Genomic DNA, 22,671 nt, shown 5'->3' with positions numbered 1-22,671 from the left:
TACAGTGATTCCAAACAGTTTAATGTAATTCCAAGACAAAGTGTGATTACATTTCTACACATATACAATATGCATATGTGAGTTTACAAATTTTAATTAATAACTCGTTTCACCTCAGAGACCGAAAAAATGATCAAAAAGAAACTGTGAGTAACAAGCTATAACATAGTTCACCACAACGGGACCCCCCCCTTCCTCACCCTACAGTTAGTAATATTACAATTAAAATAACTATATTCTTCTATAATTTTTTTCTGTTAAAATCATCTCATAAATTTACAATGCTATTATTAGTTTCCAAGACTAATATAAATTCACTCCATTTTTCTACAACAAAAATGATCATTAATTTAGAAGCACACGACGTCATGATGAAAAACACAAGCATTTTAGTAGCAAGGACTGGATCAGTTAAGAATTATTTTTCTTGTAAAACATTCTAAAGCCAAGTAAAATATCCATTCTTATAACATACCTATAATATGAGACTAAGGAATAGGTTACATATAGGCCTACGACACATTGGTTTGTCTTTTTTTAAAAAAAGTAGACATTTATAAATAAAAAAAGAAAAGAGGGACAATTCACATAGGAAAAAGAGGTACACGAGAAAATACTGTTGCACGCAATAATTTTCACAAAGATTAACATGGATTAACACTTTTTTTTTTTTTATTACAGAAACCGTACAGTGAAGGAACACAACAGACCAGGGCTTCTGTAGGGTAACTGAGCTGAGATGACCTGGTAGAGAGAGATCTGGGCGAGATGGCCCTGGGGAGGAGCCACGTTCCTTGGACCGGTGACCGAGCCTCACCGGATCTCCTCTTCCCTGCTCTCTTTCTGGGGAGTGAGTCTTTCTATCCAGAGTGTCCTGATGTGTGGGCAGTTGAAAGGTAAACATTTCTACAGATGCCTTCTCTTTCCATCCTAATGGATACCATTTTTGGAAACGGGATATAATATCAGAGGCTGCAGCTCAATACATGTGGTCAAAGCAAAATGGGATGGAAAATTCCAGTCATTCTGATGTGCTGTACCGCCCTCCCCCACCCCCCAACACTCATCTCTGCCCTGTTACTGGGGACCCAGAGAGAGCAGCAGTACCCTTCGGGGCCACCGGCCTCCACTGCAGCCCGAGGTGGTGCCTGGGTCCCCCGCATCCTGCTTTTCCAGTCCATGTGCGACGGCGCAGCCTGGGTCATCCCTGGCTCCTCTGATATACCAACCAGCTTCCAAAAGCTCCTCTCCTTCCTCATCCATAAAGCTATACTTTTCCTATCCAAAATTTGGTTTGATATATATATATACACACACATATATATCAACATCTATTATCTATACAGTGATTCTCCTAGACTAGAAATCCTACCGCCCCAAAGTATGACTTCCGGGTCTACTTCATTTGGTTAAAGAAACGCACACAAAGAGGATGAGGAGGTGCTTTGGGGGCCAGAAATGATTGTGCCCTGGAAAAGCCATGGGAGAAAGCTTTAAAGGAGCAGTAACGCAACGGTGAAAGGGTAGAAAGTGACGATGAGACGGCAGGGAGAAACCACGAGCCATGGAGGCGTCTACAGGAGTCTGCCGGAAGGGAGGAGAGGGAACTGGGGTGGGGCACGCTTTAGGTTCCATTCAGAAGTCACAGAAAGCTACGAAGGATGGGCATGGTCAAGTCACTTTCCATTTCCCAAGTTCTTCCTTATAACCTGAGCCAAACTATTAAAATAATAATAATAAAAATAAATCCATTGCCCCTTCAACCAAGCAGGCGAATATCTAACAGGGAGGCAAGACCACCATTGGCAAGGCTAAGTGGATCCTTCTTCCTGGCTCTTGAGAGCTTCCTGGGCGTCCTGGGTGCCTGGGCATGGATGGGGCTGTGGGGACATCAGGGCGGAAGCCAAGGTGGCCACGTGTGGGGGCGGTGGGGGGAGCAGTGCCCCAACGCAAGAGGGCAAGGGTGCTGGGAGGTTTGCGTGGAGGCTGGCTGAAAGGAAATGAGAGAGAAGGCAGAGCCCTTTTTTCAGATACAGCATATTTACTAAAAAAAAAAAAAAAAAAAAAGCTAATTTCTATTCCTCTGTTTTTTTAAAAATATGATTAAGCCCCAAAGACAATGACATAAAATATATTTGGTTATTTAAATCACGGGAGAAAACCAGAGGAAAGTGATAGTTGAATTAGGAGAGGCAAGACAAAAACTATTTTACAGTGACATTTCCAACCGAATACTGTGATAAGAACGTGCTATCAACAGAGTTCACAAGGCAAAAGCAAGTGCATTAAGAACCACCACCAGTTCCCTGGTCCCAGGTGTTCTGCAGCTTTTAAGGTGTTATTTGCTAAAGGAATGCCCTTTGGATCACAGTAGGTCCTCTGCGCTAAGGTTGTGGCACAAAAGAAGAAATGAACCAAAACATTTAGGGCAACTGGTGCCCTCCAGGCTGCTTCTGCATGGCGACGGGGCCTCTCAATTGTGACCTCTACTTGGATAGATCTCATCATCTGCCCCCCTAGCTGCCCTTCAGTCTCCAGTCCCTTCCTCCTGCTCAGCAGCACTTACAATCTCTAGAAAAAAAGAGTCTAGGCCTCTCCTTTGGGGTCGGCCCACCCCCACGCCTGGAGGATGTACTACTTACCCTCTGTTTACTGAATAAAACACTGAGCTGTTAAAAAAAAAAAAAAAAAATCTAGATCCCACCTCCTAATGACCTAGGCTTCAAACAGAAGTTTGATAAAGAGTAAAAAGTAAACATATCCTTTTACACTTTGTTTTAAAGGACAAAAGGAATTAAATGACAGCAGATATATGGAAAACTCAACCAGTAAATATAGGCACGGGGGTGTATGACTCTCCCCTGCAAAACACCAATCAGAGTATTGCTGGGGCCCCAGAAATAGCAGCTGTACCCTTGGGGCCACCTGAATCCCAGTGTCTTCTACTGCCTGGTGCCTGCAAGTCAGTGGGTCGATTAATAAATTAAACATTCAAATCAAGACAAAATCAATGAACCAGATGTCTATTCTCTCTGCCTCTTCCAAGATGTCAAAAGGAAGGCCTTGACCACCAGTGTGCATATCACGTGGCAGATCTTTGCACCTGGCCCAGGCTGTGGACTCACCCCTTCCTGCTCAGCCTGGAAATCCCTTTACATTCTCTCGAGTTCCCATGGAAACCAGCAATACGGATGGAAATGCTCACGGTGCGCTACAGTAGGGGCAGAACACACCTGCCTTGGGGGAATGTGGCCTCCAACTGAAGAGGCAATTGCTGGGGTCCGAAGATGTCAGTTATAAACAGAAATTTTCTTTAAAAAGTACCAGTTTAAATGTAAACTATAAAATACTTTAACTATAAAACGTGGCCAGAAATATGTTTAGTTATCCACAGTCAATTGTTTATAGTTTATGCACTTAAAACGTGACTCTCTTGATATCTTAGAAAGCTAACAGCATTTTACAGTAGCTAAAAACATATATACTTAAACATGTGCATTTGAAACTCACATTTGAAAACACAAAGAATATTCTCTCCCTTGGTTTAATTTCTGTTGTAAAGATTACCTATTTTCAGAGTTCACTTAAGCAACAACGACCAGGATGTGCAGTAATCATTGTTTTCAGCCCACACAGAGTTTATATTTATAGTCTTTTAAATTCCAAGAGCAAGCTGGCTACATGATTTCAAAAAAGGCTAAAACCAGGATGAATGCCCACATTTGAGGTAATTATTGCCATCAGGTCACAGTTTGTGTAAGATAACGTATCTAAAACCTTCTTAAAAAAAAAAAAAAGAAGTCTTCAGGTGTTCTGTCAAGAATTCCAGAATACCTATTCAAACCAACCAGGATCTCAAATTCTGATTAGCTGGGTTTGCTTCCAATGGAATTAAAGCTCTAGAAGACTCTAGAACTTGTGTAAACTACCTAAGAATTGAGGCAAACATGTCTGGAGCCAGTCAATAAGGAAATTTTTAAAGGAAAAAAAAAAGAAACTGAAAACCCCATTCCAAACAACTGCAGAGATATTTCGTAACAAATGGTAATGGTTTTCCACAAAATGAAAAATCTAGTTCTAAAGCATTGCTAAATTCTTGCCACCTTTCAACCAAAGGAAACACGTTTCTACGTTACTGTTAATCTCCCACCTCAGCCAGAGGCTCCCCTTCCTTGTATCCTGAAAGTTGGCTAATTTTTCTTCAGTTTGCACAACATGTTGCTTCCCATTTCTTTGAGAAGGCTATCTTGAAAGAAAACTTAATTTTGTTCCTCTTTCTAAATATCATCTTGATCTTGTCTCTTTTTTCCTTTTTTTTTTTTTTTAAATTTTTTAAACACAAAGAAAAAACAGTTCCTGGACACCAGACTCACACGTGATTATTTACAAATTTGGTGTGAATCCTGCCTTTGGTTCTACCCAGAGCTGAAGGGTGGATTGATTACAGAGACCAGAGTCGTTATGATATTTATCAGTGCAGTAAAAAATAGTATTTTGAAGAAAATATATACTTTTAGTATTGCCTTTCTAGAATTAACTATAAGCAAGAAAAAAATATTTTTTTAAAAGAAGAAAAGAACACTTTTTTTTTTCTTCACTCTTATAAGAGTTTGTCGCAGCAGCAGCACTGCTAAAGCTAGTTGGTGCACTGAAAAGGAATCGAAAATGAACCCTACTATGATTAATCAAAAGAAACTCCCCTAAGATTTTCTCTAAAAGTCAAACTAATTCTGCCCTTGTTGCCTGGATCAGATTCAGGACTCCCTCTACATACAGACCTTCTGCTGAGCTCTGCGCACAGGGCAGGGGTGGTGCGGGGCAACGCTCCTGTGAGGCCCTTCTTCGCACACACTCCCAGGAGACAGCTGAGGCCAGCGTCTGTGAGCTGGGCAGACCCAGGTCACGGCCGGCCTTCCCTACTGGCTTGTGTGACCCTGGGCTGGTTACCAGTTCACCAAGCCATCTGCCTCATCTGTAAAGGGACTGGTACTGCCGATTTCATAGGGCTGTTATGAAGACGAAATGAAACGGGATAAACAGGAGCGACTTCCAGCACAGTGTCTGGCACAGAGTCAATGGGAGCATCATAGACGGATCACCAGAAACACGAGGCCACTCACTGATGATTATTTAACAAGGGAAACAAATTCTGTTAGTAAAGGTCTCAAGAACACAAAATTTCACTAGAAGCTCGGGGATTTGGGGCCACCCCCAATCCTTGTATTTCCTTTCCTTAACACAGCCTACTTTCTCAGAGAGTCGACTGTCTCATCAACTTCCTCCTCTGTAAATGGAGGAGAGGGGTGTTGTGAATAGGGGTGGGTCTGAGGGTACCGGGAGGCCGTGCTCACTAAGGGCTTGGGATGAGCCTGGTGTATTGAAAGCATTCAACAAATGTTGGCTCCTACTCGAAGGACATGGCAAGTTTTAACAAAGAGACAGTCAACGTGAAATTCTAATGCAATGAGAGTGCAATTAGGGGCTCGCAGAGGCTCCTGGGACTCAAGCTGGGGCGTCAGGAAGCTCCCTTCTGGCAGAGGTACCCTGAGCAAGCATGCCCCGCAGAAGGGTCACTTCTCTGCAGATTCTCACTGAGTCTCAAATGAAGAACTGGCTCAGAGCTGGCTCTCTTGGACTTTTGGGAGCTGCCAGAAGGATGGGAAAAACTTCTCCTAGGTTGGGTTGCTCAAGTGAGTGAGGGTGCCAAAAGCCTTCAAGGGGTTTCTACTGCCTTTAAATATCAGTTTGCCATCTCCATCTCTCCACTGAGTCCCGTCTGTGGAACTCAGAAGTGAGAGTCCTAAGGCATCGAAGTGGAAAAATACTGACCCCCCTGAGCCCGGTCCTGGCGTGCACCTGACCCAGACAGAGCCGCACCTCCTGGCTGGTCTGCTCCGGCAGATACCCGAGGTAACTCAAGGTGAGTTCCACCCACAGATCCATGCAGTACTTCCAGTTTCCTGACAGCAGCAGCATTTGGGGGTTATAAACCTCCACTCCACTTACAAGATGAGCACAGTTTTAAAATAAAGTCAAAAACAAAAAACCCAAAACAAGTCAGGCAAGAGAAGGATATAAACGGGATTGCATCACTGACAGAGTCATTATTGCCGGGAGAGGAAGGACAGAGGAATGCCATTCTGTCCACATCTGGGGGTGTCTTTGAGGAGAGGGTCTTTGGCTAAAGAAAGGAACACTTTCACTTTCCTTTCCAATTTGGTTAGGACAGCTCTAGCTTGCTCAACTCTGAGCCTTCCCCATCTGAAATCTCTAAGACACACCAGAAAGAAAACACAGAGAAGGGGCGAGAAGCAAGTTGGGTCCCTGGGGCTGGAATATTTCATGGCAGAATCGCTTGGGCTGGTGTTGAGCAGTGCTGGGCAAGGTCTGCGACCCACAGAAGGAGCCCTGGCCTCTCTGCTGCTCGAGGGCACCTCGTTTTTCTCTTCTGTTCTGTCCCCGCAGCTACTGAACAGGCCATGGAGAGCCCCACATCCCACCCCACCCCCAGCACCAGAGAACCCAGGACGAGAGCTGGGGCCGGCCAGTCAGCCCACCATGTTTCATCAACCACAGCCCATCAGCAATATTTCCTTAAGCCTCCTCATCTCCTTCCTCCAGTTTCCAAGAAAGTCTGCTCCACTCACTCACACACACTCACACAACCCAAATCCTCCACCACGAGCTTGTTCAAAAATGAGTGTTTGCAATTCCAGAGATCCGGTCGAGGGAAATCTGCCTGTCAGCAGCTGGGCTGATCTTTCCTTGCCTTCCTTACATCCCACAATCTGGTGTCTGGGCGGGTAAAGTCTTCCAGCTCCCACAGCCCACCAGCCACTCACCACCAGTAAGGCCAGAATGCAAAGACAGTCCAGGAGACAACCAACCCTTCCTTTCCCTCTGAATTCGACCAACCACATGCTCCACGTCACAGTATTAATTGGCACCAAGCCTCAGACCCTCCCACCCATCGGCCTGCTCACCCTTCCCTTGGAAACAGCCAAAACATCATGAAAGGAGGCACTAAGCACAGAGATGGCGGTGCAAATACCCGAGGTGCCCGCGAGACGACACGAGCAGAAGCAAATCAACCTGCGGTTCCCAGGGCTCTGGTTACGAGGCTCCCCTTGACCTGTCTTTTTTAGCCTGCCCCTCTGAGCCGTAACCATGTTGCTTCAGTAAAGGAGGATGGAGCCAATTCCAGAGCAGATGATGTTCTAGGGTATTTGTGGTCTACATGAAGACTAGGTTGGCATCTCTCCACTTGGGAGCTGGGTCCTGGGGACGGGCAGCCTTTATTCAGCCTATCTGCCAGGGCGACTCAGGGTTGGAGGATGGGGTGGGAGTTCAAGCAGCTGCTGAGGAACCCACAGAGGGGCTCATCTCTCCCACTAGGGCCTTCTCCGAGGGCTTCAGACCCACAGCTCTGTGCTTGGGTTGGAAGAAAAAGGCAGGTGGGGATGCGGGGAGGATACTAATGTTCGCTGAGTGGTGGGGGGCTGGGCATGGCCTGGCGTCTCCCTTCATTAGCCTCAGTGAAGCCCGTCATTCCAGGCCTTATTTCACCCACCTGGGGCCTGGTAGTTTCTGGGTTTGGTGGGCGGTGTGTGGGCACCTCAAGCTGATTTAGAAAGCCCATGGCACCCAGCATGGTGGCCTAAAGGGCACAGTCAGAGCCCAGTAGGCATCGCTGTAAGGCCCCACTGTGCCCCTCCACTGGCCAACGAGTTCATGGGGGCAGCAGCCCACACTGTCCGAGGACCTGCCGGACACGGTCAGTGCTCTTCTGGCCTCCTACTATCCCTATTTATTATTTTTTTGGCTCCACAGTTTGTCCCTAGAATTGTGTGCAGAGATGTACTGGGTGGGGGCAGGGACTGAAGAAGTGGGCAGTGTGGTTTGTGAGGGGCAGGGAGGCTGACATCTCCCAGGGGAAGGTACCACCTGCCTAAGCACCTTCCATCAGCTCGTTACCTTCAGTGGCTTCTAGGAGGCAACCTTATCTATACACTGAAGGGTATAAGCCACACTTCTGGTGGGCTGATGGGAAAAGGGGGGACTTTTAGGGAGGGGGCTGGGTCAGCTCTGGGCAGAGGGCTTTTTTTTTTTTTTTCCTTGACAGGTCAGTATCAGATGCGAGGCAGGCCCAGGGTCTATTTAGCAGATTTCAGAAGCACAGGGAAGGTTGGAGAGGACCATGCTGAGGGTTCAGCCTCCAAGGAGCCTCCTCAGATCTCTTCCCAGGCCACTGAGAGTCTAGAAAAATCTAGTCTTGATGGTGACCACGAACCATGCTGTCCAGAGCCCAAGTTGGCTTACACAGAGATAAAGGCTTTGATTCTTCTTCAGACTTTTGTTCTCTGGTGGATCATTCTTGACAGCTTTTTCCTGATTCCTGAATCCTTCCTTCTTTTCTTTTCTTTTTGGTCTGACAAAACTGGACATCTGGATGTCCCTCCTGTCTACTCAGATACTCACAGATACAATAAAATAAATTTAAATATTAAAGAGAAAACACAAAGATAACTTGGAATAAATGTGCACTTTAAACCCCCAACTAAAATATCAAAATGATGATTAGGATAATAATTACAAAGGTTAATAACCAAAATAATTAGTACAATAATATTATCTTTATGAGCAGCATGAAACTTTCATTTCCTGATCAGGAAGGAAAGGAAAGAAAATGTCAGGTGAAAGAGTAACTTCCAACTTAAGTAGACAAAATAATTTTCATTAAAGTGGAAGGCTACGTTGTCTTTTCCTGTTAAAAGATCAGATCTAGAAAGCGCTGGAAGTGAACAGTACCAGGGGTCCAGTATGCTACCCAATAAGGCAAAAACGCTGGCTCGTTTGCAGCCATGACTTGGGCGACTGGGCACGGGGAGGGTCGGACGGGGCACTGCTGCCCTCTGGATGCCGCGAGTCCAGAACAGAGATCCGTCCGCAGGCTGGCGTGGCTCCGTGAGTGCTCGGGCTCACGAGTCCTCTGGCACATTCCCCGCCCCCACCCCCATGGGCCACTTTCTGGTTGTCTCAGAATGGCGGCACTTCCCCACGTCCAGATAGAAGATGCATTGACTGTGGCGCCATGAAGACACCATTGTGTCCTGCTGTAGGCGGCTCCCCGGCGGACACGGGGTCCTTCCTTCCTTCCAGGCTGAGGCCGGGACTAAGCTGGTTCCAACCTGGGGACCGATTTCTTTGTCGTTTAAGTAGAATTGATGCATGGAGAGGGGATATTTTCCAGAGTTATTTCACATTTCACAGCTAAGAGCTAAGGTAAGGGCTGGGCTTCGTTACTGAATTAGGTCGGATATCAAGATTAAAAACACCTTTCACAGTAGATCGTTAAGGGATACCGCAGGATGGGGAAGGAAAGTGAGGGAGGCGGGTGCGGACTGCTGTTCGTACCCGGGAGCGATCTCTCTGCACCTTGGAAGCTTGGCTTTGGGGTCAGGGGCTCCGCATCAACCATCAAACAGTGAGGACCACAGTTAAAAATCCCGTCTGGGACCAGACAGCACCTCCCAACGTTTTCGTGTGTGACAATAATTTGCTATGGATAGAGACACCTCTCCACCCCCACCCCCACCAGTGTTCAAAGCCTGAGGAAATTTCCAGAACGTTATCAACGATGCACAGAGGGCAAACGGCAAACTTCCTTGGAAATTTGACTGCCCGTGGGCGTGTTTTCCCAAGGGCGGTCCAAGATCACCGGCTCACCCTCGTGAATGTCCCTCCAGCCTTCTGCCCACCCGAACCCTCAAAGACCAGAAACGAAGGCCTGCCTGGGGTAGGCCTGGGTAACGCGAGGAAAGATTTAGCAGCAAATGACGGTTGGCGGTTGTCTACAGAGAAAGGGATCAGGCAAAATGGTTGAGAGAAAAACACAGCCTGGTGGGGTGGGAGGGTGGAAGCAGAGGCCAGATGGGCTGGGCTGGCGGAGTGGAGTGTGGGGCGGGTCTGAGAACACGGGGCGGGCCCCCAGGCCTGCTCTCCGCCCTGCGGACAGGTGGCGACCGACCCGAAGCCAGTGCCGGGCCTGGAGGCTGCAGGCCGCTCCTCTCCTTTGCTCCTTGCGTCAGAAGCAAAGCCAACATTCCTGAAACTGAGATGGGATCTGTGATCCCACAGATCGCAGAGCTAGCCCGCTGGGGGCAGAACTGGGTGAAGGTGCAGGGTGGGGAGTCAGTCTCTCTTGCTTTGTCCACCAGGGGAAGAGCCACGCCAAGCCATCTCCAGCGTCAGCCTCACCCACCACCATCCACCTCCCGCAGCCGTCTCCTGACCCACTGGCTCTCCTAGCCCCTGCCAGTTCCCTGACACTCCTCTGCTAGCAAACAGCCCGGGGAAAGACAACAGCTTATTAAAATAAAATTAAAATTAAAAAAAAAAAAAAAAGGAAAAGGAAAAGACCAGAGTAAAATGTTGCAACAGCACAGAAGAAGGGCTGAGAGGCTGAGACTCGCCTCAGCCGGCTTCTTGGAGTACCGTGGAAGTAAACCCTCAACCGCGTCCCCGGTCGCTAAGGCACTAGGAGGAAAGGATGTAAAAACCAAGTCTGCGAGAGCCGGAGGCGGTGCCGGGGGCGGGAGGGCGCACCTGGACCACCGCGCGGGGGACGTGCCTGCGTGAGATCGCCTTTCTTGTGCAATTACAGTGAGGATAGTCTATTGGTATCAATGGGGTGAACGAAAAGCAGCACAGATAGGTGCACACTGCTACATTTACCAGGGTGCTGGCCACGCCGCGAGCCCTAGGCTATGAGACGCGGGATGCACTCAAAGAGAAGAGACGTTTTCAGAAAAGACCAAAAAAAAAAAAAAAGCGAGTTTGCAACACACATCATTAATGACATTTTGAGGAATATCATTGCTTAGGGATTTATCCAGAGTGCTCAGAAAAACACACCCTCTCCCGGGGTCCTCCTTCAGCCCAGCTGCCTGCCCGCCCTCCCCAAAGGTCCAGGCAAGTGGACCAGAACTAGGCTCCGCCAACCCCGACCCAACCCCTAGACACCAGCCTCCTCAGGCCACAGCCTGGCCTTTCCAGAGGGCTCCCGACCCTTTATAGAGTTCTGGAAAAATCCCTAATCCTTACGTTCAATCATTAAAAATCTATTGGATTTCCGTATCAGGTGTCCCTGACAGCAAATTCTTAAACGCCACTTGCTGCCATATGAAAATAATCTTTGCAAAGTTCATAAAGTTCTTCAAAAACGGAGGCCCCCCTCCCCCTACTTCTGGAATCTTCCGTGGCTCTTCTTCTTCTTTCCAGTTTGGTGCCGAACGGGTTCGTGAGCTGTGGTTTTTTTTTGTTACTGACGTTTTATTTTTAATTTTTTTTCCTTTTTCTTTTTTAAAATAAAAAGCATAATTTTCCCCCCTCCTTAAATCCCTTCCTTTTCAAAATGTTCTCTCCTCCGCTCTCAGTCCTCCTACTTCCTAGTTCAAGTTTCATCTGTGTCCCGTCCCTGCCCCCTGCCCCCCACCCCTGCCCGTTTGCATTGTTTCTGTGCGGCATCTTCAGTACAGAAGCCCCAGATCCCCCCTCCGTCCCTCCTCCTCTCCCTCTGGCCAGCCTCCCTCCCATCCCCTCCCCTTCCAGTGTTTATATGTAAGGGTACTGGTTGACCTTGGCTGGGCTCAGTGGGTATCCAGTGTAGACTGTGGAGGCTGGAGAGGCGCTGATGTAGGTCTGGTGGGCAAACTGGGCTGGATACTGACTCGGGTGTATGGTGGGTGAGGGCAGGACCCGGGGGCCCATGCTCACGGGGACCTGGTGGACGATGCTGGCCGGGTAGGCAGTGTGCTGCACGGTGTGACGCGCCGAGCCTTGGGAGGCCACCAGATGGGCCACGGTGCCCGTGGAGCCCAGGGCCGCGGGTGCTGTGTAGGTGTAGAGGTGGGGCTGGGCAGGGAGGTGGGCGGCGGCGGCGGCGGCGGCCAGGTGGGGGTGCACAGTGCCGTGGCTGGGGCTGTTGTGCGGAAAGGAGTATGGAGCCTGGGCCATCGTGGGAGTGATGTAGGCCTGCTGACGTCGGTGGCTCCCGGCGCGGTCTGCGGCAATGTGCTGTTGAGCCTGGAGAAGGACCAGGAGGACCGCGTTGAGGGGGGTGGGGGGACTGGACATACGCATGCGCAGAAGAGCATGGGGCGGGAGCGGGCAGAGAGGGAGGAAGGTGGGGGGAGTGGGGAGGAGGCGGAAGTGAGGACTTGGGAGAAAGCGGAAGTGAGGGCTGGGGAGGAGAGTCAGGAGGAGGGTGGGGAGGGCGGTGCGGCAGGGATCACAGAAGATGCCTCGTTCACATGCTGGGAAAAATATCAGTCAACCTGTCCGAGAAGCAAGGTGGTGCCCTGCTGTTTCCTGGGCCGGGTGACACACCGACAGAGCCAGCTGCAGAGGCAACAGGAGACAGCATGTCTCCCGAGGACATCCTGCAGCTGTGAAGTGTCACACGGGCCCGTCTCTGAGTGCGGACCACTTTCCTGCCTCACCGTGAAGTCCTGCTCCCCAAACAGCAGGCTCTCAGAAACGTTGCCGTATTCTGAAGTCACATACAAATGAAGCCACCTTCTCTCAGCCAGAGACTGAGTCACAACACACGTGGTCTTATCTTACCTCCCAGCTACTAAGGAAGCAGGGCTGGAGTCCACTTTGCAATTCAGACCTGAGTGATCCTAGACACACAGGCTGAGTGCTGCCCCTGGAGACACCGCCTGGTTGATACTCCCCTGAGTATCAACCACTGTCTCCCAAGTTTACCGGCTCTTTTCCTGGGTTTGGGGTCCCTGTGTGAGGCCTCCTTCACTGTAATGACTCAGGAGGCCTGGCGTGGTTGGACTCTAGGTCTGTCTCTGGGGTGCTGGGCCGAAGTGGGCCCAGACCCAGTGTTTTACCCTTCGCTGGGCTGAAAAGGCAACATGTGGGCCAGACTATTTTTAAGCAGGCACTGCATCACTAAGGGCTTTGGAACATTAGACAAGTCATTTCGCGTTGGACTGGCTCTCCATGTATTGAGGATCCACCTTTTCCAAGGTGACCTGCAGCAGAGGGAGACCACCAGAGCTCACCAAGGCACTTCCTGCTACCCCAGGGCACCCAGTGAGCTGGTGGGAGGAGAGGGGCAGGGGAGCGTGGCATGTGTGCTTACCTGGCTGAGATTGAGAGGCTGTTGCTGCTGGAAGTGTGGTCCTGGCCGCTGTTGCCGGTAGGCAATTGCTCCAGACGAGCTCCCTGAAGAGTGACCGCTGGTGGAGGTCACGTTGCTGGAGGACTTGGACTTGAAGGAGGACGAGTGGTGACTGGTGTTGACTGTGTCAGGAGGAGGAAAAGGGCACAGGTCAGTCACAGGTCCTTGGCTGCCCGGAAGACCCTGCCCTAGGGGGACAACAGTAGTCTTCCGAGGACACAGTCCTGAGACTGGACGATCCCCATCAGCCGCATTGCCCCCAGACTCGGTGATGATGTTGACTCGGGACTGACACCTGGGCTGCAGCTTGTTCCACTGGTTGGGAGCAAACCCTGATGGACTTTAGAATTACTATCTGGTGACACTGAAAAGCCTAAAGGTCATCTAAGAGGTGGAAGGAGAGCTCTCTGAGGTTCCTTGTGTTTCAGCCAGGGGTGCAGTGGGGGGCCACCTGCCAAGATGCAAAGACACAGTGACAGATGTAGCAGAGTACAGAAAACTGAGTCTCAAAAAAGGGACTGTGGTCTCTCAGACAGCAAGGAGACCAAGCCAGTCAATCTTAGAGGAAATCAACCCTGAATATTCATCGGAAGGACTGATGCTGAAGCTCCAATACTTTGGTCACCTTATGTGAAGAGCCGACTCACTGGGAAAGACTCTGATGCAGGAAGGATTGAGGGAAAAAGGAGAAGGGGGCAACAGAGGATGAGATGGTTGGATGGCACCACTGACTCAATGGGCATGAGCTTGAGTCAACTCCAGGAGATAGTGAAGGACAAGGAAGCCTGGAGTGCTGCAGTCCTTGGGGTCATGAAAAGTCGGACACAACTTAGCAACTGAACAATAATAATATACCCAGGGGTAGGGGGAACAACCAGAATAAAATGAAGAGGGGGAGGCGGTTTATATTAAAGAAACCATTTCAGTCATTATTGGTGCCGAGTGACCTGTCAAATTCCCAGCAGAGTGGGACTTGTGTCTCCAGGGGGCAAAGTAAGAACCGCATGCACGGACACAGGACATATGGAATTGAGAGTGACCGCTCGCCTACCTCTCAGTGTCTCTCCTGACATCAGGTATTCCTGTCCTGAAGCTTTGTCTAGATGAAGAGGAAGTGATCCACAGTGAATGCCAAGAGGCCTTCAGCACAGGGAGTCCGGACACTTGCCAAAACCTGCAATGTCCTCAGCAGACTCCCCGACCCTAAAACCATCCATGTTTGAAGGAGCCTCCCAGAGTAGGGACTTTAAGAGAAGACCCCAGTAAAAGGAGAAGCGGCAAGACAAACCCAGGACCTCAGAAGGCAGGGCTATTTCTCGTGCTGTCAGTTGTGAGAATTTGGAAGATTTATTGGGGATGAGCATCTTTGGGAAACACAAAAGTCTAATACAGACAGTCTCAATCAGGCACCCCGGGACTGTGAGTGTAAAAAGAGCACATCTGGTCATTCCCAGGTGGCGCTAGTGGTAAAGAATCCGCGTATGAATGCAGGAGACACAAAAGATGCGGGTTCAATTCCTGGGTCTGGAAAATCCCCTGGAGGACGGCATGGCAACCCACTCTTGCCTAGAGAATCCCATGGACAGAGAAGCCTGGCTTGCTGCAGTCCGTAGGATCGCAAAGAATCGGATACAACTGAGTGACTGAGCATTCTCTGCACTCTCTGGCTGTTTTAGGGGGTAGGGATGCTAACAATTAATAAAGCACACTTGACATAACTGGGTTGGATCAATTCTATTACAAATCCCAGGGTGATGAGATCAAAGTCATGATGAGGAGATGCCTGAGGCTGGGGCCAGCAAGAGAGAATGCTGATTAACTGTTGATGGAGACAAAGCTGGAGAGTGAAGGCCAATCAGGAACCTGGGAGAAGGAGACTGGGGAGCACACTGAGGGTGAGAGGAGCCTCCTACCTGGAGGCAACAGCCACTCCCCCCAACCTCCCTGCCCCAGTAAAAGGAGAGCTACCTCCCTGGGAAGGGGCGGGTCCTAGCAGAGACCCCAAATTCAACTGTGCATCGGTGCCCAGGGGCCCTCCCATCCTACCCAGTGAAGCATGAGATGCCCAGGAATTTGTATTCTTCGTAAGATTCCAGGAGAGCAGGAGCCAGCCTGGCCCTGGTGGACACAGCTGACCTGCATCATGGAATCAGGGTCTGTGCTCAGGCCAAACTTAGTTAGACTCTCAAAGGTCCTCCAAAACCTGGGGGTGGGGGTGGAGGGAGGGGTTCAGGGGACCCACTGTAGGGTGAAGGACGGAAAGCTGCAGATGTTGGCAACTTCAGGACAACTTCAGTCTCCATCGCTCAGCCATAGGGCTGCTGTACTGGTATTCAGTTCCTCCCTGCCTTGTGGATCACCAGCTGTGCAAGCTTCCTGGGCCCAGCTGGGGATGGCACCTCTCTGCTCCTGTGTCAATGCTCTGGGTACTTTGTAGTAATTATACTTGAGGGAGAAACTCTTAAGTGCAAGGGACCCATAGCTTGAGCCTGTAAGTTAGAGAGCTTCAGATGAAATGGATGTGACAGGGCCAGGCCACCATCATCACAGGGACAGGGGTCGGGGGCTGGGTCAGAGCTTGTCAAGTCACCAGAGTAGGGGACCCCAGAATGAGGGAAGAGGGTCTTGAAAGGGACCAAGAGACTAGGAATTTCCTCCTGCAGAGAGAAATGAAGTGACCTCGGAGTGGAGAAGGCAAGTGCTGAGGGTCAAGTTCTTGGGGCATATTTTGGAGCTGGAAGGATGTACAGAGCTCTCTACCTAAGCCTTGTTATTCAGTCCCTAAGTCGTGTCCGACTCTTTGTGACCCCATGGACTGCCGCATGCCAGGCTTCCCTGTCCTTCACCATCTCCTGGAGTTTGCTCAAACTCATGCCATTGAGTCAGAGATGCCATCCAACCATCTCATTCTCTGTTGTCCCCTTCTTCTCTTGCCCTCCATCTTTCCTAGCTGCTCTCAAAGATCCACTGCTCGGGAACAGGCCTGGGTTCACGGGTGGCCCCTAGTGGCCCTGTCTGCACAAGGCCGGTAGCAGAGTGCTTTAGATGCCACATGAACCCTGGAGGGCCTCCTGCATGGCCGTAGTGAGTTAACCTCTCTGTGCGTCTATATTCCTATGTGGAAAACTGGGAAAGTAATGGAAACTACATTAGGGTTGCTGTGAGGACTACCTGAGTTAAAGGACGTAGAATGCTTAGTATCTGGCACGTGTTCAGCTCTTAACAGTGTTAGCTATGGTTGATGTCTTTATTATTGAGCCCTGTTCCTTGGCTAAGGCTCAAACAACAGATGTCTGCCCCAACTTGGGACCATCAAGTCCTGTCTCCTGGGGCAGGGAAACTGGGAGCCTGGGGGTCACTGGGTCAGGGTGACGCAGTGCCCAGAAAGCAGGCGTTGGGCCTCCAGTGGCTCAGATCAAGGAGTTCTGTCCCATCCGGGACTTGGTGGTTGACCCTAGTCCTGCATTTTCCTTATAACAGTGCAGAGTTTGTTCTGTTGCCGTCCAGAAGAACCTTAACTACCCCAAGAGATCTGAGGAGGCTACGTGAGACATTCTCAGGGATCCTTTCTGAACTGGGACCCACAGAGGGTATGAGCACTGAGAGAAAATGGACCAAAACAAGAACGAAAGAAAATGGACTGTTGGCTGCACGGCCTTTTGTCTTGACCTGAGAGGGCTCAGGGAAGCCCGGGACCCCCGCAAAGGTCCATAATGGGGCCAAATGGGCCGCAGGAGGCCGAGGAAGGCTGCTCTCCTGATTCTTCTGAGCTGAACTAGGAGGGTTGTGCCGCTAATGGTGGGTGTCAGTGTTGAGAGACACCACAGGCTGGTGGGCTGACAGGGACCAGAATGAAGCTCCTTCCTGCCTCCTGCTGTCACTAGGAAGGCAGGTCCTCACAGGGGAACATACATCTCTCTTTACATCAGGAAATCACACCACGGGCTTCCCCAGAGACAGCAGCATGAGGTGCTGTAGAACCAGCAGCCTTTCTGAGAATTCTGAGAGTAACTTCCTTTTTTTTTTTTTTTGGTCCAAAGTATCCCTGAGAGATTCTCATCCCTTCAGCTCTAACAATCTCTGTGGAAATGTAGTGGGGTGAGTCCTCAAAACCACCATGGGCGGCCCACAGCGTGACAGCTGATGGTGGAAATGGGCAGTGGAATGTGAAAGAGGTGACCGGTGGGCTCCACAAAGCCGCCTCTGTCCACCTCGCTGTTGTTCTGGGTCCTAACAGAAAACTGCTGTGTTAGGCGGGGCAAAGCTGGCCTTCGGTTTCCTCACCTGTTTCAACTAGGGATCGGACCACCTCACCTTAAAGTTTCAGTAACTCCCAATTTTGCCAGCACCAAGACCGACAAAGCTCTGAGCTGGAAGATGCCTAACCTTCGATGATATGGTCACTCTCTCATGCATCCTCCTCTGTGTTTAAACGGCCAAGGGAATTTCAGCATCAGTTACTTGTGCACCCCCACCCCTGCCTTTATGAATTGCAAGAGGACCTGGGTAAGGTCTGTTCTGAGCCAATTCTTACAGACACTGTCCTGAATTGTACAGGGGCCGTTACTGCTACGGAGTTCCTCTGAGAGGTCCTGGAACACGGGCATCCTCAATTTACAACGCTCATCTCATTGTGTAGATTGACAATCTCCGATTGGAAAACCCTAGGGTCAGACACTTATGAAATAAAGACTTTCAGATTTTAGAAGGGAATTTGATACATATTCAACATTTTAGGTTACCCTCAAAGGAGCCTTGGGCACTAACCACATAATAAAAAGAAGTGAATATTTCTGTTATAAAATACGGGACATTTCACTAACTGGCACAGATATGACTATGACACAAACAGGAATATGACAAAGGGACTTGCAAACAGCCTCTGGCTAGTTCAGGTCTGGGTTTACCAGCCGAGTTTGCTATGAACTTAAAATCTGGTTTTCAGAGCTTTTTGGATTTTGGATTACAGATGAAAAACAGTATGTCATTCTCTTTTTGCTGGTCTTAAGGTTTTCAACAACATAGTCTTGACACCTTCACTGTTAATTAAGCAGGAGAGCACACACCAAGATGTGTGCATTTAAGGCTGTAATCTTTATAAATGGGCTACATGCAGGTGACCTGAGGACTTAAGGGTGTGAGGCAAGGAGAGGTTTGAGGGATTAATGCCCAGATTCTTAACTTTCAGATGTATCTTTTCCTAAATGGGTGCACTTGCCCTAGGACCCACTGGTTCCCTTACCCGCCTTCTCTCTCGCATTCACCCCTCTTACAAAAGAAAGGCTCCCTTCTCACTCTCCTGAATGTTTGCACTGCCACCAGGTGTGAGAAACCTAAGAAGTGCCCAAATGGAATAATTCCAGAACATATGGTTCCTGAGAATGGTCCCTTGAGAGCAAAGAAAGCCACCCTCAGTAGGAAACATTGAGGGCTGACCAGGCTTGTTCCCACTCAGGCGACAAACTCTTTGCAAACTCCCCACCCATCCATCCATCCATCCATCCACCCATCTGTCCACCCATCCGTGAGATAGTTTAGAAATGAGGCGGCCGTCATCACAGGGAGGACTTTTTGTGACAGATATGAGGTCATCTCTGGCCGCCTTGGCTGACAACAAGGAACCTTCTCAAACAGGATCCTTGGTAAAGATCTATTAACCACACACTCCCCCGATCCAGGGCTTATTAAGTGCTCCTGTAACAAGATTGCGAGCCACAGGAAGCAGAAAACCAGCCTTGAGAGAGATGCTCCTGGCAGCTCCGCCCCGAATTACCTGGCCCCAAGCTGTCACACTCCACCAGCACCTCGCTGGCCTGGGTTTTCAGGGGGGGCACGATGATGGTCCGGGGGTTCCCCGTGCAGTGTGGCTCCAGGCTCCCCTTGGTGTCGAAGGTGGTGGTGGTGTGCCCGGCGCGGTGCTGCACGGAGTAGGGGCTGGTGTTGCTGGAGGAGTCGGAGTAGGGAGAGTCGTGGACCGTGACACAGCTGATGACGTTTTTTCTCTGCTTGGAGACAGTGCTGGAAATGCAAAGAGAGAAACAAGGACCATGAGAGGCTGTGTGGTGAGACACCTGACCGGCCGGGCAGAGCTGCACTTGCTGCAGGCAGGGGCAGGCAGAGCAGGAGAGAGGGTAGGAATGTGACTTCTGCTCTTGAGAACCCTGATGGGGAAACCCAGGTGTCACCAGTCTCACCGGCGGGGTTGGGGGTGGGGGTGGGGATGATGCGAGGACAAGAGAAGAGGCTGGAGTGGGGCCCACAGAAGCTTCTGGAAATGGGGTGAGAGAACCTTCCGGGCAGGCCTGGGCTCTCCCCCATTCATCAGGGCTCAGCAGACCTGCCGGGGAAGCACTGGCAGCCCAGAGCTGTATGGCAGCTGTCCACTAAAAAAACAGGCACAACCTTGAAATTGAGAATTATCTTTTGTTTGGTGGGAATTCCTAGTCCTTTGGACCACTTGGCGATCAAACCATTCAATCCTAAAGGAAATCAACCCTGAATATTTACTGGAAGGACTGATGCTGAAGCTGAAGCTCCAATCCTTTGACCACCTGATATGAAGAGCCAATTCACTGGTAAAGACCCTGATGCTGGGAAAGATTGAGGGCAAGAAGAGAAGGGGATGGTAGAGATGAGATGGTTGGCTGGCATCACTGACTCAATGGACATGAGTTTGAGCAAACTCTGGGAGATAGTGAGGGACAGGGAAGCCTGGCGTGCTGCAGTCCATGGGGTTGCAAAGAGTCAGACACAAATGAGCGACTAGACAACATCCACCTAGGACTTGGGAGTCCGAGAGACAGCATCTCAAGTGATCCTGAGATAACTGTTCCGAGGAGGTAGCGGGAGGAATCAGGTTATATAGAAGTTTGTAGCAAGGGGCAAGTAGTCTGAACATCAAAAGTGTTAATTAAGGAAAAATAGCTAGGTTGTGACATCCCTGTTTACTATGGCAGAAAATACTCCATTTGACATTACATTTGGAGGCCTGAAATCACGGATGGCTGTGACATTCTTGTTTACTGATAAGGCAGGAGATATTCCAATTCACACAAGTGCCCTCTGAGCCACCAGGGAGGGACAGAAAAGCACACGGAGCACCCAGGCAGACCCCAGCAACGCGAGGCTGTGGTGTGGAAGAAAAACACCCCTGGGAAGGAAGAGCATAACCTTTATTAGGCTTGGGGCCTGGGAGACCCCGCCAATTTAGGCAAGGGAGGATAAGACATCCAAGAGGGGCTGGGATGTAGTGAGAGGGATGGGAGCGCGAGGTGCTGACCCTGCTAATCCCGCACACAGCTGAGGAATTGGAGCTGGACCCCATAGCATCAGCCACCTCTTGGCTCTGAGGACGGGAGGGGCGATGGCTTTGCCGTGCAGGCCACCTAAGACCCCCAGGTCCCCATCTCAGGGAAGTCCCAACCTTCCTACAGCTTCTCCACTGCCGGGCCGAGGGTGGGGTGGCGGTAAAAGATGCCTGTGAGGGCGCTGCTCTGAACCCTTGGTCTTCGTTCTAGAACCGAGACTTCATATACTGATGGGGAGGAACACACTTTGCCTGGCTCTTGACCAGCACATTTCTTTTTTCCTGAGATATTTATGTTTGTCACTTTGGGAACCAATTCTGTCTGCCTCGCAGCTCAGTGAGAGGCTGGTGGGATGACAGATACGGAATTGCTTGCTTATTGTGAAAGGTGTAAAAATGGATCACATCTATTTTTGTATATTGATCATCTATTTTTAAGAAATATCGATTGCCTAAGTAAGATGGTCAGTGTCCAACCACTTGGCTAAGAAGCCGGTATTTATAGAGCGCCTAATGGAGCCACAATACTGCCACCTCCCAACCCAGGTGTCTTGCCCAAGGTCATACAGCCAGTGACAGCCAGATTCCAAGATTGATCTCTGCCCCACCTGAGGGCAGTGGAGAAATGAGAAACTGGAGCCCCAGGTCTGCTGGTCTACAAAAGGCTGAGGGGCTGGGAGTGAGTCCACAGGAGGCCTGATGCCTTGCTCCCCGAAGCCTGCACTGCTGACATCTGGGCTGGATAATTCCTCCTGGGGCTGTACCTTCTGTCCCCCCGGATCAGGGTGGAAGGGTCCCTCTCTGCATCTGTGGGTAAGGACACAGGCCCGGAAGACAGATGTCTAACTTCAGCAAGTGCTGGTGGTCTTGGGTGACTGTTCAACCTCCAAGAGAGTCAATCTCCTTACCAGTAAGGTGTAGATAATAATAGTACCTACATCACAGGCTTGTTCTGAGAATCAAATGAGAAAATACACAAAGTATTTTGAATGGTACACAACACAGAGTAAGTATTCTATGAAAACTAGCTTCCATTATTAGTGTTACCTCATTTAACATGTGGAAACAGGTTTGCAGGTAAAAAATATCTCTAGGCAAAGTGAGTTCTATGAAGGTAACAGACTTGCTGGAAAAGTTTCCAGTCTAGGAATAAACCAGAAGACTGATAGGAAAGAAGTTAAAACTCATCAGTTAGAATCCTTGGCAATCTATGCTAGGAGGTACAGGGAATTTCAGTATAAAGAAATATAATATGTGTCTCCGCCCTAGGAGCTGATTAAAATCTCAGTGAAGGATTGTATAAAAACATGACAAGTTACACACTAGAAGTTTTAAAATAATCAGTTAAAGAGAAAGGATGTCATAAAGGCTTCCATGATGAACTGTCAAGTGAGCTGTGCAGATGATAATTAAGAACTCAGAAGAAGGCAAGGAATGAATTGATTGCATACACTTATAGTTCTTCATTCTAACTGATAAAATGGATATATCTTAATTAAGAAAAACTACGTGCATGTGTGCTCAGTCGCTCAGTCACGTCCGACTCTGCAACTCCAATGGACTATAACCTACCAGGCTCCTCTGTCCATGGGATTATCCTGTCAAGAATATTGGAGTGCGTTGCCATTTCCTCCTCCAGGGGATAAAGAACTACACTTTCTACTTGTAACAGCTGAAATGCAAAAGGCCCACATGCTTGTTGCTCAAACACAGTTTGAGGTAAACAGTTACTGTATGACCCAGTGATTCTGGTCTAGGTAAGTACAAAACGGAATTGAAAGCCAAAACAGACACTTGTATGCTAATGTTCACTGCTGTAGTATTCACCATAGCCAAAAGGTGGAAATAACCTCAGTGCCCATCGGGTGATCAACAGAATAGTATTCAGCCATAAAAACGAATAAAGTTCTGATACATGCTACAATATGGATGAATCTTGGAAATGTTATGCTAAGTGAAATAAGCCGGACACAAAAGGACAGATATTGTGTGATTCCACTTATACGAGATTCCTAGAATAGGCAAATTAATAGAGACAGAATGTAAATTAGAGGTTGGGTACCAGGGGCTGGGGGGTGGGGAGAGGAGTCTGGGGAGTTGCTGCTTAATGGTACAAAGTTTCTGTTTGAGGGGATGGAAAAGTTTTGGAAATGGGGGTGACAGCTGCACA

The 22,671-nt window shown here is 49.4% G+C and overlaps 1 protein-coding gene across 2 annotated transcripts in view; it reads right to left on the bottom strand.

Annotated features, from left to right (window-relative positions):
* The window catches only part of HIPK2 (homeodomain interacting protein kinase 2), a 204,404-nt gene continuing 181,733 nt past the window's right edge, over positions 1-22,671 (bottom strand). For both annotated transcript variants that reach the window (XM_027538855.1, XM_027538856.1), the window contains exons 13-15: positions 18,969-19,213; positions 13,157-13,317; positions 1-12,084 (exon numbers count right to left, since the gene is read on the bottom strand). In XM_027538855.1, coding sequence (XP_027394656.1) covers positions 11,614-12,084; positions 13,157-13,317; positions 18,969-19,213 — 877 coding nt within the window. In that variant the 3' untranslated portion in view covers positions 1-11,613. The remainder of the gene's footprint in view (positions 12,085-13,156; positions 13,318-18,968; positions 19,214-22,671) is intronic.

This window comes from Bos indicus x Bos taurus, chromosome 4 (genome assembly GCF_003369695.1).
Source record: "Bos indicus x Bos taurus breed Angus x Brahman F1 hybrid chromosome 4, Bos_hybrid_MaternalHap_v2.0, whole genome shotgun sequence".
NCBI classification, from domain to species: Eukaryota; Metazoa; Chordata; class Mammalia; order Artiodactyla; family Bovidae; genus Bos; species Bos indicus x Bos taurus.
This window is presented reverse-complemented; position numbering and strand designations above follow the sequence as displayed.